The sequence below is a fragment of the Xiphophorus couchianus genome, chromosome 22, assembly GCF_001444195.1.
Source record: "Xiphophorus couchianus chromosome 22, X_couchianus-1.0, whole genome shotgun sequence".
Lineage (NCBI taxonomy): Eukaryota > Metazoa > Chordata > Actinopteri > Cyprinodontiformes > Poeciliidae > Xiphophorus > Xiphophorus couchianus.
The window spans coordinates 27006118-27021014 of NC_040249.1; the positions used below are offsets into that span (position 1 = coordinate 27006118).

General features: G+C 39.9%; 4 protein-coding genes across 5 annotated transcripts in view; 2 read left to right on the forward strand and 2 right to left on the reverse strand.

Annotated features, from left to right (window-relative positions):
• Positions 1-3056, reverse strand: part of LOC114137678 (rho guanine nucleotide exchange factor 7-like) — a 40302-nt gene extending 37246 nt beyond the window's left edge. Inside the window, exon 1 of the mRNA XM_028006453.1 lies at positions 2001-3056. The gene's annotated coding sequence lies outside the window, so the exon portion shown is untranslated. The remainder of the gene's footprint in view (positions 1-2000) is intronic.
• On the forward strand, positions 1494-5616 carry LOC114137680 (inosine-uridine preferring nucleoside hydrolase-like). Its single transcript, XM_028006455.1, has 8 exons — positions 1494-1586; positions 3063-3240; positions 3320-3499; positions 3610-3721; positions 3802-3938; positions 4743-4820; positions 4894-5010; positions 5086-5616. The coding sequence occupies exons 1-8, from the start codon at positions 1516-1518 to the stop codon at positions 5236-5238; spliced, it is 1026 nt and encodes a 341-aa protein (XP_027862256.1). The 5' UTR covers positions 1494-1515; the 3' UTR covers positions 5239-5616.
• Positions 5617-6058: 442 nt separating this feature from the next.
• unc50 (unc-50 homolog (C. elegans)) lies at positions 6059-8922 on the reverse strand. 2 transcript variants are annotated; one of them, XM_028006456.1, is made up of 6 exons: positions 8779-8922; positions 7778-8050; positions 7575-7695; positions 7361-7500; positions 7162-7269; positions 6059-7045 (listed from the first exon to the last, which is right to left on the reverse strand). In XM_028006456.1, the coding sequence occupies exons 2-6, from the start codon at positions 8043-8045 to the stop codon at positions 6909-6911; spliced, it is 774 nt and encodes a 257-aa protein (XP_027862257.1). In that variant the 5' UTR covers positions 8046-8050; positions 8779-8922; the 3' UTR covers positions 6059-6908. The 2 variants fall into 2 exon arrangements, with proteins under 2 accessions (XP_027862257.1, XP_027862258.1); XM_028006457.1 differs by having other exon boundaries at positions 8775-8921.
• An 886-nt stretch (positions 8923-9808) lies between these two features.
• Positions 9809-14803, forward strand: ndufs1 (NADH:ubiquinone oxidoreductase core subunit S1). Its single transcript, XM_028007651.1, has 19 exons — positions 9809-9903; positions 10776-10852; positions 11048-11139; positions 11322-11429; positions 11534-11610; positions 11705-11786; positions 11867-11997; positions 12078-12263; positions 12338-12472; positions 12551-12665; positions 12739-12884; positions 12963-13091; positions 13273-13402; positions 13489-13649; positions 13722-13876; positions 13953-14128; positions 14200-14334; positions 14417-14489; positions 14565-14803. The coding sequence occupies exons 2-19, from the start codon at positions 10780-10782 to the stop codon at positions 14654-14656; spliced, it is 2196 nt and encodes a 731-aa protein (XP_027863452.1). The 5' UTR covers positions 9809-9903; positions 10776-10779; the 3' UTR covers positions 14657-14803.
• The last annotated feature ends 94 nt before the right edge of the window (positions 14804-14897 follow it).

The following is a 14897-nucleotide window of genomic DNA, read 5'->3' on the forward strand; positions in this document are numbered from 1 at the left end:
AAAAGTACAACATATTGCGAGCTGTTGTAAAGCCAAAACGAGAAGTAGTTGGGTTTTTTTTTTTGCTTTAGCTGCATCCTTTGCTACAAAAAATAAAGCTTAAGTGCTATGTTTTTACATTTTAGGTTGGGTAAGTTTTAGGTAAGTTTGTTCTTTAAAAAATAATTATCTTCTATTTCATAAAGAATTTCATAATAAAAATCTACAGAATGTGCCAATTGTTTATCTGTTTAATTGATCAATCGTCAAAGAATAAGAATAACTGATTACTAAAATAATTGTTAATTGCAGCCCTACACAAATGCAAACAATTTAAATGTAAATGGGGTTTTTTTCCCAGCAGGGTTTGGAATTGGTCCAAACAGCCAAAGGTACCTAAAGTTGGTTCAATGACTATGATGTTACTGTGCTTCACTGGCCTGACCCGAACCCCAGAGAGAATCTTTGGGGCATTATCAGGAGGACGATGAGAGACATAAGACCCACCAACTGCTATCAAAGCAATTGCTGTTTCCTGAACACCTCACATTGAGGCATGAATTACTGCCTCAATGTGGTGTGATATGGAGGCTGGTCGCCTCCATATCACACCACATTGAGGCAGTAATTCATGCAGAAGGAACCCCACCCAACTATAGTGTGCATAGGAGACATTCCTCCCATGTTATGCATGTCTCTAAATGCCAATTTTCAGGCCTTGAGGCTTCATCTTTGTTTGAGAAGTTCCATCTGGTCCTCCTGCACCTTTAGAGATTTTGCATGTTTACGTGAAAATGTCATGTGATTTGAGGTATGGGCATATAAAAAGGTGACAGTACATAAACATTGTTTGGAGAGGGTAGTGCAAAACCTTTATCCATATCACATAGTTATCACATACTTTGTGTGAGAATATGTTTGTCTATAATTCTAAGTTGCACCTTTCTGGTACAGGCCCCAACAGGCTTTGTAAAGCCACCAAACAGGCTCACATTTGCAAACCACGGTTAGCAGTAAAGCATTTTAACTTAGAAAATAAAACAGGACTGCAACCTCTCCACTGTGGGAAAGACCATATGATTTTTTCTTTTCTTTCAGATCAAATGCATTGTAATATCAGGAAAAATAGTCTGGAGAGATAAAAAGAAAGTCTTTCAAATAGTAATTTTACATAAAAAAAACAGCCACACATGTTGTTAGTGTGATTATGTGGGGCTGCTTTACTGCTTCAGGAATTGGATGACTTGATTGAATTAATCACTTCTGCCAAACAGCCTTTCCTCATTAACAAGCAACTTGTTAATTATATTTTGTATTTCCTCAGGTTACCTATGACATTAAAGCTGGTTCAATTTAAGTGTGACTACAATTAAAAACAGGAAATCTGTAAAGGGGCAAATACTTTTTTCACATTATTCAACATGCTGAAAGCAACTAAAAGTCAGCCAATGTTTCCTAACGTACAAAGACTAAATAAGGGTGGAGTTTGGCTCCTTCTCACATGTCCTCAGGGTTGGGCGGTTCTTTATAAAAGCAATGCTCAGTCGCTTTCCAAGCCTCATTCTTTTTTCCTCATTCTTCGTCTTTTTGGTCCGCTCACTCAGCAGGTGAGTCTTTTATTTTGTTCATTTCAGGGCATCTTAAAACAACTCAGCTTGGTGTGATCTGGTACCAGAATTTATTTATGACAGTAAAATGTTTCTGTATCCACACCAGTGCATACAATTGTGGTATTTAAATTGTTTTCTTTCTTTTTTCTACATGTATAGGATGATAGCAGCAACTAAAATCTAAAAAAAGTTATGAATAATAGAATTTGTTCTAATAGTGCAAAACCGATGCAATGTCTCACCTTTTAAGGCTCAGGAACAATGCGGGAATATTCACCCTAGTGCGTAATTTGGGGGCTTCATTTTAGAGGAGTGACATTTTACCTGTGCTGCTCTGCAGCCAGAGGGAATCGTGTAAGGTAATACATTCCAACCTAAACGTTGGGTGGAAAAGAAAAAAAATTCTCTCACCTTATATTTCAGTGGGAGGGAGGGGATCGTCTTCCAGGTCATCCAGTTTAGTGCCGACTGCTTCTGCTTCTGTTCTGAGCGAAAGAAACAGTTTGAGTCATTTTAGCTGACAAGATCGAGACTAGATTGGCATATTGCATCCTGCCTTTACTTCACTTACTGTATAGACGTACTATACAGGATAATTTGTAACTTTCTTATTGGACTCTATCCCACTAAAAATATGTGACATTTTCCTCACAATTTCAAATGTAAATAAATGCATACTGCCAGAAATCACATCACTTTCTTACACTTAAAATGTAAAATCAATGTTTGTTCTTTTACTGAAACCCCAAAACAAAACTAAGTGATTTAAAGCAATAAAGAACGTACTCTGAACTAAAACAAGAGGAATCTTTATCTCAATTTTATCCACTTGACCTTTCTTCTTCTTCCACTGCTTTACACTCTACCACAGCAGTCCAAGTTGCTATTTATGATGCAAGTCTGCCTTACTTAGTGAGTTTTCCACAACCTGAGTAAACATGGCGACCTGATTGTTTACACCTGTGAATCAGACGTCACTGCAGACAAAGTTATATGCAGCAAAATTGATATTTATTTCTAATACATATTTATGTTTAAACCCATCTTCGCCCAGGTATAAGATATAAAGCAGGTTTAATGACAGAGTTGCAATAATTTGACTTAAATTTCAATCTAACTACAGTTCCAATTAATTATCAGATGTAAATTGAAATGCAAAATTTAATTTTAACTCAACACTTGATTTAAGTCTCAAATTTTAATTACATATGGAACCTGATTTACATTTAAAATGACCTTACAAAATATGTATCAACAGATCCATTGTGCATCTAAATGCTTCAAATCTCATTAGTATTATGCACTCCTTATGTTAAAATGCATTAAATATGGCCATTTTCAAATCTCTAGTCAAAATACTTATGCAAACTTTGTATTTAAATATGCCAATTCAGATTTTCTGTAAAAATTGTAAAGTCCTATAAGCACTTTTCAAAAAGGACTATAATAGACATACATACACGTTTACTGTAGAATGAAGAAGCTGATCCTCGACGTTGACACTGGAGTCGATGATGCTCAAGCCATCATGATTGCCCTCACTGCTAAAGATGTGAAGGTTTTGGGGATCACCTGCTGCCACGGCAACACTCCTCTGGAGAACGTCCTCACAAACACCCTGCGTGTCCTGAAAGTCTGCAACAGGCTGGATGTACGTCGACAAACAGGTTTTCTTAGTCTGGTTTATAGACTTTGCTGGATGTTTTCCAATTACACGCTCTGTCCAACAGATTCCAGTTTATAAGGGTTTCTCGAAGCCTCTGCTGGCCAGAAAACAGCACGCATCGGATTATCATGGGAAAGACGGACTCGGGGACGTCCCAGACCCAGATGCTCCAAGTGTGGAGCTGCTGCAGAAGGAGAAAGCTGCAGAGGCGATGCTTAAAATTGCAAGGGAAAATCCAGGAGAGGTGGGAAAATAAGTTTTAACACAGTCACGCTTTTTTGTCACCACAGACGCAAAATCGCCTTCAGTACAGTCCGCCTCAAGCTCCAAATTTATATGTATCGTGGCTTGCAGGTGATCCTTGTGGCTACTGGACCCCTGACTAACCTTGCAGTCGCTGTGCAGCTGGACCCTTCCTTCCCCAAAAAACTGAAAGCGCTCTACATCATGGGAGGAAACACTGAATGTGGGCGCTTTTTTTTTTTTTTAGAAATTCAACCCATTGAGTGTCTTTTATTTACCCACCTGCTTTATCCACGCTTACAGCTCGGGGTAACACCACTTCGTGTGGAGAGTTCAACTTTGTGGCCGATCCTGAAGCGGCTTTCATCGTTTTGGACCGCTACACCTGTCCCACCTACATCGCTGCGTGGGAGTTCAGCTGCAGGAGCAGCCTCTCCTGGGTGAGACCTAAAACACAAACGCAATTACACATAAATAAGATTTACTGTTTTAATTACCGCAAACAGCTCTTAGGCCCTTACACTCTTCTACAATGGCTCTTAATAACTTTGGCTGAAATGATAAAGAACCCACTAACACACTAAAATACCGATATTAGGGTTAGGTGATCTTATTTACTGTAATACTGGTAAAAGAGACAATAAAAAAATATTTACAACTTCTTTTCTGTCTTTTTTTTTTGGCAACTGCATGCCACTGCAGTCAAAGCTCCACAAACATAAAATATTTTTGTATTTTGTTGATGCTATAATGGAACCAACAGGGAAAAAAATAGCTGACAGTACAGCCAGTTTTTAGGGTTTTCAAAATTCATTCACAAACATTTATAGTTATAATTGTTACAATAAATACAAAATTTACCACTCTCTCTGCAGTTTAAGGAACGTGTTTCATATGAAAATTCAGAGTTTGGACAACTGATGTTTTATTTAACCAAGAAGGTTTGAGAGAAGGAAAAAACAATTCTAACCACCTTAACGCATCACGTTCTCTCAAAAATTAGGACAAAGGACAGAAATTATTCTATTTAGTCTAGAAGGCATTTGGAAAACTGGAAGAATAAAAACAGATACATAATCTGTAAAAATGCCATTTGCATCACCACAACCAAAGTTAGGCAAGAATACAATTCAAATAAGAATACAGGATAGTTAAAAGTGTGACAAATGTCATACCTGGTGGATTTTAATAAAAAGATGGAAACAACTGAATGCAATTACATATTTATTTAAATAATTTTTCAGTCTTTCTGGAAAGAGTGGCTGTCCGTAAAGACAGAGAAGGCTGCCTTCATCAGGAAGATATCAGATCTTTCAATGAAAGTAAGTTCAGTATTATTCAATGTCTTTACGACTGTTTGCAGCAGCTGCATTGTCGTGTTTAATGTGTGCGCAGAAAGCTTGTTCAGATGAGTATCAAAAAGAAGTAATAGCTGGGCAAGGCTTCAATCCCTGCGACGTGTTCGCGCTTGCCGCTGCGGTAGACGACGGATTCATAACGGAGAGTGAAAAGGTGAGCCTCCATCGCTGTCGTTAGTGCTACTTTTTTTTAAAAATCCCAGCTTGGTTAAAGTGATTCCTCCGGCAGGTGGCAGTGACAGTGGAGCTGGATGGGAAACACACCCGGGGTATGATGGTGCTGGACTACATAGAGTGCCTGAAGAAGGAGCACAAGGCCGTCATCATGAAAACAGCTGACCTGGAGAAGCTGAAGAAAATGCTGTACAACGCCGTAAAGTAGAAACATCACCATGTAACATGAGGAGAACCTGAAATGAGCTTTTGGGTTTCAATATACACTGTTTAGAGCAAACATTTTTCCCAATCCTTCCGCCAACATTAATCTGCATAAAGAGGAAAAACTTGGTTACACCAACAACTGATTGGGTCTTTCATTTTATTTTTATGTTTTCTTTTTAAGTTAAACTTTAAAATGTAACCCTGTTTTTGAAAACCAGGCAATTTGTTGCTCTGGATTATATTTTAGCATTAAGAAATTACAACCAGGTGAAAGTTTATTTTTGTATCCTCTACTGACAAATTTTTATGAGTTTTAATGAACAGAAAATGTTTTGGAGGATGCAGAACTATAGTTGCATAATAAACCTTTGCTTTCATAGACAGATGTTTTTTGTTTTTATGAATACACCCACTCCCTTGACCATCACCTTTTCTGTGATTGTAAGATCTAAAAGAATCTAATCAGAGCTTTTAATCTCTGTGCAGATGAGCTTCTATTAATGAGATAAACTTTGAAATAAATTGTACTCGCGCTTCATAGCAACCTAATATTGTTTCAAGCTGCAGCCACTGAAACTGAAGCAGCCTGTTAAAACAGGTTTTCTGTCGGGTCCAAACTTTTGGCCAAGACTTTTCGTTATTATCAAAATTAAGATTTGCTTCATCTGTGCTAATGGATCTGCCATTATAAGTACAAATTAGTTCATAGCAGGTGAGCCTCTTTTTTTTCCTTGCATGAACTTGTCAAATTACAGTGCATTTGCAAAGTATTCTCAGGATCTCACTTTGTGGACATTTTATGTTAGAGACTAGTTCCAAAGTGCATCAAATTTCTTTTATTTTTGCATTAAAATCCTGCACAGGATCCTCCATAATGCAAAAGTGAGATAATTTATTACAAACAATTTAAGTAAAATCCTTCGAGAACCCTTCAGGCGAAGACTCAATGATAACTAAGGAAGTCAGAACAGAGACTTAAACCTCAATCGACTCTTAAAGGTCTAAATTAGTGTGCTTATACATTGACATTCCAGAGATTTAATGGAACTCCAATGCAATGAATATCACAAGAAAACATTTTTTTAAATTCCCAGTAGAAGGCTAACACATGTTGAAGAACTACAGGGAAATGTGGGTTTCTCCTCCAAGCACCCAAACTGAGGTAGTTTAAGTTAATAAAACCCTTTATTGAAAGTGCTTTGGAATGTACACTTTAAGGAAAAAAGAAAAAACGTCTGCATCCCAAGTTTCTCCACTTCATCAAGCAGGATTATCAATGTTTTTTTTTTTCCAAACACAACTAAAAATAAACATTTTTTTTTCTTCAAAATGACACCTTTCGGCTTATATTACAACTATATATGTGTATTGTGTATTTAGCAGTCACACAAGGAGGACATTGATAAAAGTCTGGTTTGTCCCGTTTTTTGTCTGGAGCTATTACAAACACGTCGCCATTTACTGGAGTTCAACAGAAGAGCTGACAGAACCAAAAGGAGCCAGCTCAGCCTCAATCAAGTCAGAGTCTCAGTTCTCCAAGAGTCAGCCAGAAGTCTCTCTCAGCCACATTCAGCTAGAAACAGAAAGTTTGAGACTTTTTCTCTTTGTCTTTTTGTTTGTTTTGAGTTCATCTGGAACCAGCTTGCATCCGATTAGAAATTGAAAAGGTTCCTACTGGACTCGGTACTTATAAAACCAGCAGAGACCCCAGGTGAAGTTCCAGCCCAGAAATATAGAGAGGAAGTACAGGAGGCCGAGCAGAGCGAAGGGGTAGAGGAGCACCACAGTGTTCGACAGGAAAGGTAGAGCTGTAAGAAAGAAACAATGGTTAAAAACACAATTTCACCTAAATTCTACTTTGTGGCAGAAAAAGAAATGTTTGTTTCCTGCCAGGCAGAATCAATTTGATACGCATAAGTCTCACCGTTGTAGCCCAAGAAGGTGATGTAGAGATAGTAACCGATGGCGATGAGCCACAGAGTGTTCCCAACAAAGTAACCCAGGAACCAGTCTGAGTTTATTACCACAAGATCTGTGAAAAAAAAAAAACAACAGATCCACATAAACAGTTTGTCTGCAGATCCACAGAGTGCAACACAGCAAGAAGAAGATAACATACTCACGGTTGATAAAGAAAAGCTGCAAAAAATGCAGAATGACTAGAAGTGGGTAGAAAGCATTCAGATGAACATCAAATGCGTAACCCCACTCGACGTCAAAGTTTCTTCTGGGTTGTTTCAGCAGATATTTGTTGCTGATAAACCTGGAAAAGAAAATTTTATTTTAGCGTGTCTGTCAGAGATCGCTTTGGTATTTTTAATAAGCACAGTAACTCACCACATAAGGGTTGATATGAGCAGACCAACACCTATGCAGTCGACAAAGACCACCCACAGTAGCAGCTTCAAAGTCTCCACGACTCCCATGTCCAGAACAAGACCAAAACCGATCGTTGATACTGCAAAAACAAAGAAATGTGAAGTAACTGCACTAATTTAAATGTTTAATTTTTGTATCAAATACAACAAGTTCAAGTTTACCACACAGCCAGATGCTGAGAAGGACCAGAAATGCAGGATCATCCCTTGCCCACTGGTCCTTTGTCTGTTTCCTGTAGTGGAAGTTGCGGTAGACCCTCTGTGGCGATGTGAACAGGTAAAGCATCTGCCACATGGCGAACTCAAAGTCCATCTGTCTGAAATAGAGCAGTCGCCGTAGGTATTTGTAGCGCTTGGCACCTGCTGTGTGACGGGCAGCATCCCTGGAGCTGGGGTTGCCGTTACTTTGTGGCGAGGTAGTCGGCAGCATAGTGCCTGACCACAAAACAGAAAATGCAAGTTTAGAAAGACAGCAATCAAAAATCTGAGTGAACAACTATCTCATGCGGGATTCCTCAAGGTTCCATTTTCAGGTCACTTTTGTCTTGCCATACTACTCGCATACCAGTTGCACTGTGGATATTCGTAATTGAAAATCTAAAGAACATGTATTTTTATCATATAAATTGAGTTTTAAAGCAACTTACATAAATCTTGTAGAACATTTAATCTGCAGTATTGCTGTATCATGTTTTACAAACCTCCTCCAACAGTACAATTTCATAATACATAACCAGCCACATGCATTATGCATGTAACTCGCATTGTGACTCAGACACAACTCAAATATTGATAATTCTATCAAATAAAAACCATTAATAAGGATCTAAAAAACTAAATCAAAGAGGTAGCACGAGCTACAACTGCTACATATACAATGCTTAATCAAAACCTCAGAATTATGCATCTCTTATAATATACATACCACTAAAATCTTTTATTGACTGTACTGGATCAAAATATAGTCATTTACAAGCCCTAAAATATTATACATCGTTTTTATTTCACGTTGTTTGTTAACAAACACCAGCTACCTAGCTTGTTGCTAACAAGTCTGAGAATTAGAGAGGGCCTGTCTAAGTTCTATCTAAAACTGGCACCTGGTTGATATTTTAATTAACAAAAAATCGTTTCGCAAATGAATAATTTAAATAATTACCTACTTTTGGTTTAATTCTCCTCGGGAAAAAAAAACAAACAATTATCCTTCTCGTCTCTGTAGCTGCTTGGAAAACGCTTCCTGGACAGTTGCGAAAGTGCACACGTAGTTACGTCCGGTAAATTTCCCACTTCATCATGGGAAATGTAGTGTATGAGGTCCAGCCGTTCTACAACCCCTTTTCCAAAGAGTTATTGGTGAAACCTGACGCGTACTAATAAAAAACGTGTGTTAAAATCTTTCAAGGCTTCATTACAGAGGAACTGTTGCGTCAAGCTGGAAATCTAGGAAAAACAAAGAGTTTCGGACACAATTTAGGAGATTTCAGTACAGTAGATCTCAAAAGCCTACACATCTAAACATATTTTGTTATTTAAAAAAGTACGATGAGAAATAATTTAAGAACTTTTCCATAATTTTTCCAAAAAAGGTATTGCAGATCATAAGAGTTGCGCAGGATGAGAACTAACTTTCTGGAGCAACATGTCAGTTTAAGGTGATTCTGCTAAGTGGCCAAATTAAGTCAAAATTATGAGATTAAAGTCAGAAGTCTGCAAAAAATAAATAAGCAAATAAAATTAATTTTAAAAAATCTCTGCGGACAGCTGGCTTGAGTGCCTTAATTAAAAAACTGTGATGCACCTTTACCTTTTGGCCAGTGGGTGGCAGATTTTTACCAAGTACACGTCGCTTCTCGATTTTACCATCCAAACCTGTAGCAGACGGCTTACGCTTTATTTAAAGCTTAACTATAATAGTAAAACCATTCATTAAACTCACTACTTACATTACTCACAGACTAAACCAGAACATTGAGAATAAAGTTAGAATAGTTGTTTAAAATCCTCTTTCGTTAAACACATAGAGGAAAAAATATTTTTAAATTATTATTATTATTAATAATAATAATAATAATAATAATGCTCTAATAAGCATAAAACTTATTTAACATAATTCAGATTGTGTCAGTCTTGCATAAAGATTTTGAAAGGTAAAGAGGCTTTTATTGTGAAAATCCAGGCTGTACAACGGAAGTGAACCGTAGCGTTTCCGTTCACGCCATAGTCACTTCTCCGGTGAGATAACTAACATCACAGCTGTTCTGGTCGAGAAGGCCAAATAGCAAAAGGTGAGAATCAACAACACATTTTACATGGATGCAGGTGCAGACAAACATGTTAAGCAAGCAGAAGACGGATAAAAATATATATATTTTGGAGCGCGTTTATTTTGATTCCGTCTAACAACCCTCACTGACCGTGTCCTTGAGTACTGTTAGCTAACGTTATTAGCTCCCTGGGAGATTCATGCAACCGCCTCATTTCATATTACAAAAAACCTGTTATTCATTAAGTAGCATTTTTAAAACTTAGACGAACATTATGTCCGTCCTTACTCCTGCAAATGTCAGAGAAACGTCAGGTAATTCACTTTGGGAGCAAAGACACTTGTTATTGTTGACAGGAGCTAACTATTGATCCAGACTAATAATATTTCTCTGTTACCAGCTTCATTAGTCAATATTACTTATTCTATTACTTATTCTTACAGCACAGTCTGCGGTTGTCAGAGACATTTTTAAGCACCTTTTGCCTTTTTCTGCTCTGTTCTGCTATTATCATTATACAAGAGCTTCTTGTCATTGATTATTAATGAATACAATTTCAAGTCTTAATACGTTTACGATAATATTTTGTTAAGAATAAACTGTCCTTTCATTCAAACAAGTATAAATTTAATGTATCAGTGTCTTTTTCCACACACAAAACTTGGTCTCTTAAAATTTTACTTAAATTTAATACTTAATAATAATAATAATTTAATAATATTTTAGCAACTTCAGAAAATGACTTGAATTTGAGTCAGGAAAAGTCTGAAACCTAGGAAAATGATCTGAATCTCTAGAACTTTATGAAACAAATCTTCTCTCTCCTTTTTTCACTTTTTAATGCAGTGTATTCTGTTGCATGTCACAATAAACCTCAGTATTTCGCCTTGCAGCGTCATGTTGCGACTGCCAGCAGTTGGTCGAGCTCTAGCCGGGGCTGCAAAGGGCAGCCTGGCTCCTTCCAATCCCGGTAAGATCCAACAACACTTACTGTTTCAGTTTCATTGCCGAACATCACATTAAAAAAAAAAAAAAAAATCATAATTAATTATAAATTGAGCACTTTTTTGCAGCATAGCAGTAAGTGTCAAATATTTTGTTTCTGTAATTGCTGATCAAGTGAAGCAGTTTTAGCTAATCGTTCATTTTCTTTGTGCATCTTCAGTGCGCTGTGCTGTGCGCGCTGCCAGCAACATGGTGGAAGTGTTTGTGGATGGGAAACCAGTAGAGGTGGAGCCTGGGACTACAGTCCTGCAAGTAAGAATCCTCAGACGGTTTTGATGCAAACTAAAAGAGTTGTGTGTCGCGATGCATTTAAGTATTTACTAAATGTTATAACTGATGATTATTTTGAACAACTGAAAGAGATATTCCGATCAGGCCGATACAGATATCAGCTCTTTCTTGAGGTCTGAATGGCTGATTGGTTTTCTTTTCAGGCTTGTGAGAAAGCAGGAATTCAGATCCCGAGGTTCTGCTACCATGAGCGTCTCTCGGTTGCAGGAAACTGCCGGATGTGTCTTGTGGAGATTGAGAAAGCCCCAAAGGTGTTTTTACATTGGGCTGAAGGAGTATTAAACTTATTTGGCACCGCCCTAAAATGATTTATGACAAAGTTTATAACAGATGTGTTTATGCTTGTGGTCTCCAGCCAGTGGCAGCCTGTGCCATGCCCGTCATGAAAGGTTGGAATATCCTCACAAACTCGGAAAAGACACACAAAGCCAGGTACAGGATTTAGTGACCACGGTGTGATTTTCACAGTACGATGCTTTTAGGATTTAGAAGATGGCAAATAAACTTTGTGAACGTGTGCCATTAGAGAGGGTGTGATGGAGTTCCTGCTGGCAAACCACCCACTGGACTGCCCCATTTGTGATCAGGGTGGAGAGTGTGACCTGCAGGTAAGTTTGACTCTGTCCACAAGAAAGACTTTATTAGGATCTTAAGCTGTAGATGGTGGGAAAGTGAAATCTGTTTTCAGGACCAGTCCATGCAGTTCGGCTCAGACCGCAGCCGTTTCACAGAAGGAAAGAGAGCAGTGGAGGACAAAAACATCGGACCGCTCATCAAGACCATCATGACCCGCTGCATCCAGTGCACACGCTGCGTCCGGTGAGTGAACCATACATACGTCTGGCCAGGTCAGCTGAATGGCAAGGATTCAATCATTGGTTTTCTGAATTGTTTTCCAGTTTTGCCAGCGAGATCGCCGGAGTGGAAGACCTAGGAACGACAGGAAGAGGAAACGAGCTGCAGATCGGGACATATGTGGAGAAGATGTTCATGTCAGAACTGTCTGGGAACATCATAGACGTCTGTCCTGTCGGGGCGCTGACCTCCAAACCCTACGCTTTCACCGCCAGACCCTGGGAGACGAGGTAGAGCAGGGTTTAATGCTCCTCTATGACCATGCAAAACAGAACATTTCTGTTCATTTCCATCGTTCTTGCAGGAAAACTGAGTCGATTGACGTGTTGGACTCTGTGGGCTGCAACATCGTGGTGAGCACAAGAGGAGGTGAGGTGATGAGGGTGATGCCCAGGCTGCATGAAGACATTAATGAAGAATGGATCTCTGATAAAACCAGGTGACGCACCAATGCCCCAAAACAGGAACTTGTCCCCCTCCCTCAGATGTTTAATCAATTAATTAAATGTGTTCACAGGTTTGCTTACGATGGGCTGAAGAGGCAGAGGCTGACCCAACCAATGGTGAAGGACAATTCAGGTCAGCTGACACCAACCACCTGGGAGGATGCTCTCACTCGTGTTGCAGGAGCTGTAAGTTTATTACAGCTGCTTTACTGGTTTCTGTTTAGCTACATGTTCTAATTTGATGTGATTATCTGTGCAGCTCCAGAGCGTTCAGGGCAGCGAGGTCGCGGCCATTGTAGGAGGGATGGCAGATGCCGAAGCTCTGGTTTCCCTCAAAGATCTCCTCAACAGACTCGACTCTGAGAGCCTCTGCACCGAGGAGGTCTTCCCCATGGCAGGAGCAGGGTGAGGAAGGCTCTGCTTCCCTTTCACTTCACATTATTCCTAATATCGAACGGCGCTGAATCGTTGCTCTCTCTTCAGCACCGACTTGCGCTCCAATTACCTGTTGAACTCCCGCATCGCCGGCATCGAAGAGTGTGATCTCCTGCTGCTTGTGGGAACAAACCCTCGCTATGAGGCCCCGCTGTTCAACGCCAGAATCCGCAAGAGGTAAAACAGACCAGGGAGAAACGTGTGGAAAAATTTACACATGTTTGTTTAGGTGCTTGAAATCATTTTAAAATGTTTTTCAAGGTTTGAAAAGTGATTAATTTCTGTCTAAAGTCCTTGAAAGTGCTTGACATAATACTTTTTCAAGGCCTTGCATGACTTTCTTCTTTCTTGTATGCAGCTGGCTTCACAATGAGCTGCGCGTTGCCTTGGTGGGCCACCAGGTTGATCTGACTTATACATATGAGCACCTGGGAGAGGAGAGTTCAGTCCTGAAGGAGCTGGCAAATGGCACTCATCCGTTCAGTCAGGTGACTGACACACAAACTCGCTCGGATCATTGTGGACATCTTAAAACCGTGGTCTATACAGGTTCTCCTTTCCTCATCGTCTGCAGGTCCTCGCAGCTGCAACACATCCGGCTGTGGTTGTGGGAAGCAGTGCACTGCAGAGAGAAGACGGTGCTGCGATACTGAGCGCCGTCTCCACCATCGCTCAGACCGCCAGGGCCAGCAGCGGGGTGGAGGACGGCTGGAAGGTCCTCAACGTCCTGCACAGGTACGGCTTTCCAAAGCTCTATATCAATGTGGAATGAAGAACATGAGGTTGTAAGTGGTGTTTTTTGTGCAGAGTGGCCAGTCAGGTGGCTGCCTTAGATCTAGGCTACAAGGCCGGTGTTGACACAATCAGGAAAAATCCACCTAAAGTCCTGTTCCTGCTCGGAGCTGATGCCGGCTGCATCACCAGAGCCGACCTGCCGAAGGACTGCCTCATCATCTACCAGGGTATGCACACAGAAAAATCACACCGCAAATATTTCAGCCATTCCTGGATATTTAAGATGAATTTTCACTCCTCCAGGCCATCATGGGGATGTGGGAGCTCCTATGGCAGACATCATCTTACCTGGTGCTGCATACACGGAGAAAAACGGTACCTATGTCAACACTGAGGGCCGCAGCCAGCACACCAAGCTGGCTGTCACTCCCCCTGGCATGGCCAGAGACGACTGGAAAATTATCAGAGCTGTATCTGAGGTCAGTCAGTCCACTATCATTGCTCAGAAGTTATTTAGTGACATTTTTATGAGCGATTGTTTTGATTGCAGTTAGCAGGTGTGACGCTGCCCTATGACTCACTGGAAGAGGTCCGATCCAGGCTGGCAGAGGTCTCTCCCAACCTGGTCCGTTATGATGATGTAGAGGAGGCGAACTACTTCAAACAGGCCAATGAACTCTCAAAGGTTGGAAATGATTCTTCCTCTTCTTCCTGCCATTCTTGCTCTCAGACATAAACGTTTTTCTAATTTTTCTCTTTATTCCCAGACTGTAAATCAGGACCTCATTGCAGCTCCTCTGGTGCCACCTCAGATCTCTGCTAAGGACTTCTACATGACCGGTAATTTCAATGAATTGGTAAAACACCACAAAATGAAAAGATGTGCCAAACCAAACATGCTTCTTCCTCGTTCAGACTCCATCAGCAGAGCTTCCCAAACTATGGCCAAGTGTGTCAAAGCTCTCACAGAGGGAGCCGCTGCGGTTGACGAGCCATCTGTCTGCTGAACACCTCCATCTGCCCTGAAACACAAGTCTCTGTTGTTCTATAATTTAAACTTTTCCTTGTTGTATACATTACATTGTTTTCACTCTGTGAAGCAGCTTTATTCAATAATGCTGAGAAATATAAATAAAATCTTAAGGATGCCTTTATTCAGTCTGCAGTGTTGTTCATTTATTATAATGCATCTTCATAACCAATCAATTGTTTATATAGCACTCTACACAACTGCAATGAAGAAGACCA

Coding starts and splice junctions, on each gene's coding strand:
- unc50 (XM_028006456.1), bottom strand. CDS start 8,045: ATGCTGCCGACTACCTCGCCACAAAGTAACGGCAACCCCAGCTCCAGG. Junction 7,696..7,777: donor TCTCAGCATCTGGCTGTGTG/GTAAACTTGAAC, acceptor TTGTTTTTGCAG/TATCAACGATCGGTTTTGGT. Junction 7,270..7,360: donor GCAGCTTTTCTTTATCAACC/GTGAGTATGTTA, acceptor TTTTTTTCACAG/ATCTTGTGGTAATAAACTCA.
- ndufs1 (XM_028007651.1), top strand. CDS start 10,780: ATGTTGCGACTGCCAGCAGTTGGTCGAGCTCTAGCCGGGGCTGCAAAG. Junction 11,611..11,704: donor GAAAAGACACACAAAGCCAG/GTACAGGATTTA, acceptor GTGTGCCATTAG/AGAGGGTGTGATGGAGTTCC. Junction 12,473..12,550: donor TGGATCTCTGATAAAACCAG/GTGACGCACCAA, acceptor ATGTGTTCACAG/GTTTGCTTACGATGGGCTGA.
- LOC114137680 (XM_028006455.1), top strand. CDS start 1,516: ATGCTCAGTCGCTTTCCAAGCCTCATTCTTTTTTCCTCATTCTTCGTC. Junction 3,939..4,742: donor GCAGGAGCAGCCTCTCCTGG/GTGAGACCTAAA, acceptor ATAATTTTTCAG/TCTTTCTGGAAAGAGTGGCT. Junction 5,011..5,085: donor TCATAACGGAGAGTGAAAAG/GTGAGCCTCCAT, acceptor TTCCTCCGGCAG/GTGGCAGTGACAGTGGAGCT.